This window comes from Gastrolobium bilobum, unplaced genomic scaffold (assembly GCF_033153095.1).
Source record: "Gastrolobium bilobum isolate Gb01-03AN ecotype WA unplaced genomic scaffold, APGP_CSIRO_Gbil_v1 utg14484, whole genome shotgun sequence".
In the NCBI taxonomy this organism is placed as follows: Eukaryota; Viridiplantae; Streptophyta; class Magnoliopsida; order Fabales; family Fabaceae; genus Gastrolobium; species Gastrolobium bilobum.
In genome coordinates, this window is record NW_026898077.1 from 380702 (window position 1) to 389439 (window position 8738).

Sequence of the window (8738 nt, forward strand, 5' to 3'; positions counted from 1 at the left end):
CACGATCGCCGCCGGTAAAAAAACCTGCCGTAATCGGACCCACCTCATCTCCGATGAAGAAAAGTGTCGAAGTCTCTCATTCGATTCCCAATTCAAATTCAATCTGCTCTCTCTCTCTCTCTCCTTCGAAGTTCCGCTTGAAACCCTAAAGATAAGTGCTGCAGGTATTTGTTTCTCTGCCCTTTTCATCTAAGTTTTGTTCGATAAAGATAAATTTCTTTGTCAAAGGATTGCTCAAAACTCTAGAATCTAAGGTTATTTTTCTATGCTTGTTAAAAGTTAAATGCTTTCTTATTGATTTGATGGGATTAATACATAAAGCTAGCTGTTTCCATTGCGAGTTGATTAATATTCTTTGCTTAATTGAAGTTGAGATTTTGATAGATCATTCCAATGAGTGATTTATAATACTGGAGGTAACTTAGATAATTGGAGTTACTTGATACTTTAATTGATATTATAAGATACAATCTTGGTAGCAATTTTTAATATTTTAGGAAAATGGCTAGTTAATGTCAAATGATTATAGAAGTACACATGAAAATAAAACATAAGACATGGTCTGGCTTGTGCTTACATATACCTTTTGATGAGGAATTGAACATTCATTACAGTTTAATAATGCTTCTTAACTAATATCAACGACATGATAAGTTCATTCATGGTTTGTAAATTCTCTCTTTTCTTCCTCCCTACCTACTTTTGAATTGACAGATGAGATACTTTCATTGGCTTGTTCCATATCTTCTCCCTTGTTGTTCCTTTCACTGATATCCTCCAAGGGCTTGTAAGTGTAAAACCAAGCACATATTAAATAGTAAATGAGATTTATAACTTGAATCCCACTAACAAGAAAATAATAGTACTCCAGTCTCCCCCTGTTGAGGTTCCTATCGGGCAACCAATTCCTCTCCTTGCCAGTATACTTATGCACTAAAGATACCAGTAATGTTCCTAAATAGTTCCCAATGGCTGCAGTTAGGCTGTACAGAGCTGCAGCACTGCTTCTCATACTTTCAGGTGACTGATCAAAGAGAAATTCCATATGCCCAACAGACATGAAAACTTCACCCATCCCATGTATGCAATACTGTGGTAACAACCAGAACACACTAATAGGAATACTGGCTTTTGGATCATCCAATAAGTGGTAGTTGGCAGCAACTGATTTCCTTTTGATTTCCACCAGTGCTGAAACTATTGTGGCTATAATGTTAACCACAAAGCCTACCCCCATCCTTTGTAGGCATGTGATTCCAGCAGGGTTCCCAGTGAACCTACGAGCAAAGGGAACAAAAAGGCGTTCGTAGAGAATAATGCCAGACATCATGGTTAACACACCGAAAATAGACATGCTAGCTGGGGGAATTTGGAATGAGTGAGAGAGGTGACGATCCATTGTGCGAGCTTGTTGAATGACAAAGCTGTGCAAGTGTGATGAAGAAGTTATGAGCAAAATTCCTGATGCCCAAATTGGAAGCATTCTAATGATAGATTTTAGCTCCTCAACTCTGTGGACAGTGGCTAATTTCCATAGGTTAGGTGGCGCATTTGGATCTCTGGCCTCCTCCTCTGTGACAATTGCACCCTTGTCCAACCATCTGCACGTATAAACTCGATCAATAAAGTAGTTATTCTGTGTGCATATGCAAATTCTCACTGAATTATGAAGGTACTTGCAAATATTGGGTCAATGAAGTGTCATGTTAATTTAGTCGTTCATACAGTTCATGCAATCTGCGTGAAATCGTTAATGAGCTAAAGAGTTAAAGTGGACTTTTTAAGTTAATTATTGAAGGCTTTGAAGTTGGTGTTTAAAAATCCCACAAAAGGCAAAGCCAACAATAACCTAACCTACCCCCATTATCCATGCTTCAAGTTTTTGGCTTGAATATTTGACTTACTTATATTGGTCCGAGTGTAAAAGCCTTCCTTCCAAAGAAATAGCATCATCAAGTTCCCTATTTTGGTACAAAAGCTTGGGATCGTCTGGTAATACCTCCCTCCTCTTCTTTACAGCTGCCACAATCACTTGGGCCAAACGAACCAAAGGGCTCCCTTCTGGTTTCACAGTTTTATATAATGGTGAGCCCAATACAAAGGCGATGATGGATATCAGCATGGCAATGGCTGGAATTCCAAGGCCCCAGCCCCAACCCATATTGTCTTGAATGTAAACCACAATGGTCAAAGCACTCAGAGTAGCGAATCCCATGATGAAATAGTACCAATTGAAGAGGTTCCACTTCCTAGATTCCACACCACTTTTGGTCATATCAAATTGGTCTGCTGAAAAGGGCACAACACAAGGTCTAATGCCACCTGATCCAATAGATGTGAGGAGTAGAGAAATGTAGAGTATCAACAGTTGCGAGGATGTGGCTTCTTGGCAGTTCACTTGAGTTGGGCATGGTGCAGGGCGCATATGTGGCAGTATAGCTGATAGAGTCACACTAACCATTCCCTGTTTCAAGCAGATAGTATGGCAAAAAATAATTGGCAAGGTTTGGAACATGATATGATGTAATAAAATGGAAATTGCTCATAATTCATATCATTTATTTATTTTGATTTGAAAACTAAACTGTCTGACTTAGAGTTTGAGAGTTTTAAAATCTAAATTAAAGATTAATATTAATAAAGGTGAGGTGGTGGAATGGCATGCATATAATTCAAACATCTTAAGCGTTTAGTTATCTAATTCAAACATTTTATATTTAAATATTAAAATACTTGCATCGGAAGGTTAATGAATGTAATCAAATCAGGAGGCGACTATAACAATATTAGATTGTAGAGGAGAGGGTAAGAAACCAGTTCATAGATGAGAGAAGCAACAGTAATGGTCCAAAATCGGCCAGCAAAGGAATCTGCAATGAGAGCACCAATGAGAGGGGTGAAGCTAGATGTTCCACCAAAGTTTGTAAGTGTGTTGGAGGCCGATACCAATGGCATGTTCAGCACTTGGGTCAGGTAACTTATCAAGTTAGCATTAAAACCAGCCACGGCAAATCTGTCACACAATTCATTACCTGCATAGATATCCACAATACCCAACCAGTCCAAATTAACTTTTTTTCATGTAGGGAAGATAAGTTAAGGAGTATTAACAAAAAAAACTATTTAGAAAAAACATAGAAAATAAATAATCACGATGAGACTTTCTTGTTATACATGTAAAAATATACTAGGCGTGGCTGGCATCTTTCGCAGAACTAATCATGAATTAGTCCATTAATTTTTGTATATAAATGGGTCATTTCACGTTGTTCACGTCACATAATAATGTGATAATTTTTTTTTTAATTACACCTTTACTTATTTCCCTGAGCATAAAAGTGAACAAAGGACAGGACAAGCCTTTATTTTTCTTTTATTTTTATTTTTTAAAAAAGAAAATTGTTTTAGCTTCAGAGATTATGGTATGCTCTGAGCCACTCTTCTTTGCGGATAATAGTAGAATTCGTATATGCGGGACCATTAAGTGTATGTATATCTGGACAATACACGAGACAAGAGTTACAGCACATTTGCACGTGGAAACTGTAGTTTCTTTTCATGTTCAGTGAAAAAAGATATTAAAAAATTAATATACTCTTAAATTGATAAAGTAATTATACAAAAATATTTTTTATGTTTATTTTATATTTTAAAATTTTAAATTAATATATAATATTTAAAAAAGAATATAATGACACGTTAATTTTATAAATTCTACACTCCTTTAAAAATTCAATTTAAGGGGAATCATGTGTATAAAAATTCATCTTCGGGGGATCATAACCATATAGTTCAGTTAATTTTGCGTAAATTAGGGGAGATGTTCATTTATTAAGAAACCAATAAATTGTTGGCAGGTCAAATTGGAATAGGATATTGTGACACACAAATAATGTTATGCACAATGTTACGACCTCATCTTAACTGTTGATTTCCGCCAATCAACGGTTATCATTTATTGTGAATTAATAATTAATTAATGAGTTTGATTTGAAAAATGATAAATGGCGGAAATCAACGGTTAAGATGTGGTCGTAACATTGTACGTAACATTATTTGTGTGTCACAATATCCTATCCCGGTCAAATTAACTTTTTATTTTGATTATTTGCTATACTTAATGAGATCAGATATAATTCTATTTAAAAAAAAATTATAATTTTTATGATACAATAACTCATTATAATGTATTATAAAATACACTAATTATATTTATTTTTTTAAATAAAATTTTATCTTTTTATTAAAAAATAGGAGAAGATATAAATTATCCGCTTGTATATTATTAATGATAGTTAATTAATAAATGAAGCTAACATCTACTAAGTAGAATCTACTCTAGTCAGTACAAAATAAATCAGAAAATCAGACGCTATATTTGAAAATTAAGTCATACAAGACATAATTTTCAGAAGATATAATATTTCTGAACCACTCTTTCGTTGTGCACAATATATAAATCAAGAGTTACAGCATATTTGCACGTGGAATTGTTTCATTTCATCTTCGGTGATAAAAGATATTTAATAATTATAATAAATTATTAAAGTAACGACATAATAAGACAAATTTAATAATTATTTTTATTTTGAAAAATAAATTTTGTATAAATATTTTTTAAATTATATAATGAATTTTTAATTTTGAAAAATCTAACTTATAAGTTCATATAATAAAATACGTACGATGAATCATAACCTTATAATGGAATTAATTTATGCGTAAAATTAAGTGAAAACTTCATTTATTAAGAAACGACTAAATTTCTGGCACGCAAAATCACTTTCTCATTTGGTTTACTTGCTATTCTTAAATAACAAGATAATATAAGATATTTTTTTACTATGTAATAATTTATATAATTACTTATAAAATATATAATAGTACATTTAAAAAATTATTATATAGTTATATTTAAAAAAATATTATATCCCTTATCTCTAATAAAATTACATTCTATTTCAAAAAGGATAAGTAAAGTTCTTCCCTTTTATATTATTACTGATAATTAATTAATTAATGAAACTAACATCAATTAACCAGTCTCTAATTAGCTAGTACAAAGTGTACCAATGAATCAAACATTAGATTCTAAAAGTAAGTTATACAAGAAATTAGATTTTCATCAATGCTTAGGTAAAAATTACAGAAAAAAAAATCTGTCTAAATTTTAACACATTAGAATTTAGAATTAGAAGATATACAAAAAAAAAAAAAAAAAAAAAAAAATTAGAATTAGAAAGATAAAACACATTACAAGCTGTTACTCTCCTTTTTTTTTCGTGCTTAATTCTTCAACAGAATGAGATTCAATCAAATTCTTTTTTATAGATAAATCACATATATCTTCAATAGGAGACAATTCTATTCGAGTAGGGAATATCTACATCACGGTAGAGCTAGCTCTCTCAAAGAATTTTTTTTGTATTTACAAGAACATAAACTCAAGACCTTGCTTAAGCGGAATAAACATCCCTCTCTATGTTTGGCCAACATATGTACATAGCCAAAGAAAAACAGGGAAAATGAATGAGAAAAGGGAAGGACAATTATGAAGAAGATTCACCGGGAAATGAATATTCAGAAGCTAAAATCTAAGCTAGCGAGTTTAAAAAGAATGAGAAAGAATTGTGATGGCTCACCAAGGATGAAAGGTAATGTTCTGATTCCTCCTCTTCGATGTTGCTTCTTCTTATTATTGTCTACATCATCTTCTTTCTCCACCATCTCCAAACCGCCACTAGTTCTCTTCTCTATCTCCATTTCCCCTCAATCATGCGTTAGAGAACCCATGCTGTCTATTTAAATATACAATAATAATGTTGGGCACAGTTGGCTAATGATTTGATCTATACCCTCACAAGGACGTGGATTCAAATCCTGTGATCTATACCCCACAAGAGAGTGAGTTTAAACCTTGCTGATCGATGTGAAGATTTTGTTAGTGAGTGATATATAATCTCATTTGAAATTTTTTAAAAAGGTTGTCAGGTCTTCTGTGCATGCGCCTGTGCCCCTAGTGGAATATTGATTTTAACCCCACTTGAACTTTTTGTTACCAAAAAAATATATATACACAATACATGCTGTGTATTGCAACTGTTAGTCTTAAATAAATAACAAGTAACAATAATATTAAATAGCATTCAAATGATTATTTTAAACAATCATTAATTGCTAAGATTTTTCTATGCAGAGAAATAAGTGCTTACTTGATAGTTATTAAATGGAAAATAATTTATGAGGATGATAGTTCTCAAGTGAAAAAAATATTTATTAATATGATTAATTAGTTTATTAATTTTTAAAATAGACATTTTTCAATAAAAATATATACATAAATAGATAAACAAATATACAAATTTATGTGTGTGGATAGACGTACAACAATAGCATAAAAATACCTCTTTAGATTGACTTTGTTGCACGTGGTATGCTGTCGTACTTCCTTATCAGCCTGCAATCCAATTGATTCGCAATTATATCTTTTTATTAAAAAAAGAAAAAAGAAGAAAAACATGAATATTTCATTTAGAAGACCACGTCAGGAGCAATAAAATGGAATATTGAAGTTAAGTTAATTAAATTTACTGGTATATATTTTATTTATTTATTTCATGTCAACTAACAAATTAATCTACAAAACATAAATTTCATGAAGGAAGCTTTAATTTATGTAATTTAGTTCTTTAACAATGTAGAAGTGCTTCGTGAGATAAAAAAAAATCTAAAGTGTAGAATAGATTAAACTAAACCACTTTTAGATATAGGTCATACTTTACTTTGGTATGTTACGTTCTAAATTATTCTGTTCATCATAACAAAATTGAATCATGTTAGGCAATCAAAATTAGATTATACTAGACAGTATTCTATTCATTGTATGAATACTTTTAAATTTAGGTAAAATTTTGAAAAATATAAATTAAAAAAGAAGATAAAGCTTAAAATTATAAGAGAAAATATACATAATTAATTAACATAAAATATAAAACAAATATAGATTGAAAGAAATAAATGCATCACGTTATATGAAGCATGCCCATAATTTATTTAAAAGGAATTTAATTTAAGATTTTGAAAAAGAAAAAATAATAATGACATATGATATCTGGGTTTAATATTTTTGCTTTTATTGTGGGAAAAAAATTTGTGCTACATTCACATCAAATTAAGTGAATCACATTATAATGAGAAGAGAGGAAAAAAAAGAGTGAGATTTATTCACTTTTATATAAGAGTAGCAGAAAAAAATATTCCTACCTAAAAATATCTGACACTTAATATAACTAATATCTACTGAATATTTTCTATGAAAATTCAAAAACTAATTAAGCAGATAAATAAGAAATAAATAAATAATAAGAAATTGATTAACCTATTTATCTCTGTATATATTTTTTTGGATTTTTTTTTTTTAAGATAATATATCTCTGTCTATCGATCCCTCTATTTGTTCTTCGTTTTTATCTTTGAATCGCTCCTTTTTTTCTTTTTCTTTTTTGAGATATTTGTATCGCTCCCTTCATTTTTAATGTGGGAGACCATTCTACAAATTTTCCTCCAAAATTTCCATGAAAATTGGTAAAGAATAATTTCTCAATCAAAATCCAAGTAAAAGAGACCTAATTCGCCAATGTAGTTGATATGTCATATGTGTGCTAAAAAAAAAGTAGCAATCTCTAGATTTCTACATCTATTTCCTTTTATATATGGGTAGCTAAGGTTTGATAGATATATAAGACCGAATTGAGTAAGAAAATGGGACATGGATCGAGGTAATCCTGAATTAATGGTTAAGTAACTGACTCATTTGTGGATAACAATTATATATATATATATATATATATATATATATATATATATATATATATATATATATATATATATATATATATATATATATATATATATATATATAGTCACAATTGAATTGAATTTTGAAAATAATTATTATTATTTTTGTTCTTTTTAATTTTTTTTAATAATATAATAGTGGATCCGGTCAAGATAAGAGTGTTCGTAATTTGTAATTAATAAATAAGAAGAACAAATACAGAAATGTAAGAATAAATTGAAAGTATTAAACGTAAAAGGGAAATTAAAATAACAGAAACGACATGTGTTTGATGAAATAAAAGAATTTTACATAAAATTATTTTACTTTCAGTAGTATATATGCTTTCATACTTTTTTTTATACCCATTACTTAAGAACAAACAAAAACGTACTCCGAAGTTTTTATAAAAAATAATAATAAATATTTTGATATAAATAATATAATAGTAAAACATAAATCAATAAATGAAAGATTAAAAATCATGTTTTAATATCTAAATAAATACTCAATATCAATTTAATTTTTTAAAATTAGTCTTATTAATTTATTCTCCCAAAATTTAAGTTTCTAATATTTTACTTGCCTTGTTTATTTTAATCTCTAACGACTAACCTAATATCATAATATTCGAATATTTAAGATTGATATTTAAGTTATTTAATACAAACTTTAAATAACAAAATATCATACCCCTCTATTTAAATGTTATAAAACAGAATACAACCTCTAATCTTTAAATATTATACTTTGATATAAATAAGTCAAGTCATTAATTACGTGAATGCATGCTGAGTAATATTCAAATATTTAAAGTTTAGAAAATATATACCTTATTTGAAAATTTTGATGACGCGTTGGAATTCAATTCCGACTGCTAAATAAACAATCCTTAGCAGTC

At 29.5% G+C, this 8738-nt stretch overlaps 1 protein-coding gene across 1 annotated transcript; it reads right to left on the reverse strand.

Moving 5' to 3' along the window:
• Window positions 1–287: 287 nt before the first annotated feature.
• On the reverse strand, window positions 288–5884 carry LOC133312699 (protein NRT1/ PTR FAMILY 3.1-like). Its single transcript, XM_061513939.1, has 4 exons — window positions 5643–5884; window positions 2815–3032; window positions 1905–2464; window positions 288–1601 (listed from the first exon to the last, which is right to left on the reverse strand). Exons 1-4 carry the CDS (start codon window positions 5761–5763, stop codon window positions 656–658), a joined length of 1845 nt encoding a protein of 614 aa, XP_061369923.1. The 5' UTR covers window positions 5764–5884; the 3' UTR covers window positions 288–655.
• Between the last annotated feature and the right edge of the window lie 2854 nt (window positions 5885–8738).

Excerpts from the sequence above, each read along its gene's own strand:
- LOC133312699 (XM_061513939.1), bottom strand. The coding sequence starts at position 5,763 with ATGGAGATAGAGAAGAGAACTAGTGGCGGTTTGGAGATGGTGGAGAAA. Across the intron at positions 3,033-5,642 it reads AACATTACCTTTCATCCTTG|GTAATGAATTGTGTGACAGA; the intron begins GTGAGCCATCAC and ends ATATCTATGCAG. Across the intron at positions 1,602-1,904 it reads TTACACTCGGACCAATATAA|ATGGTTGGACAAGGGTGCAA; the intron begins GTAAGTCAAATA and ends TTATACGTGCAG.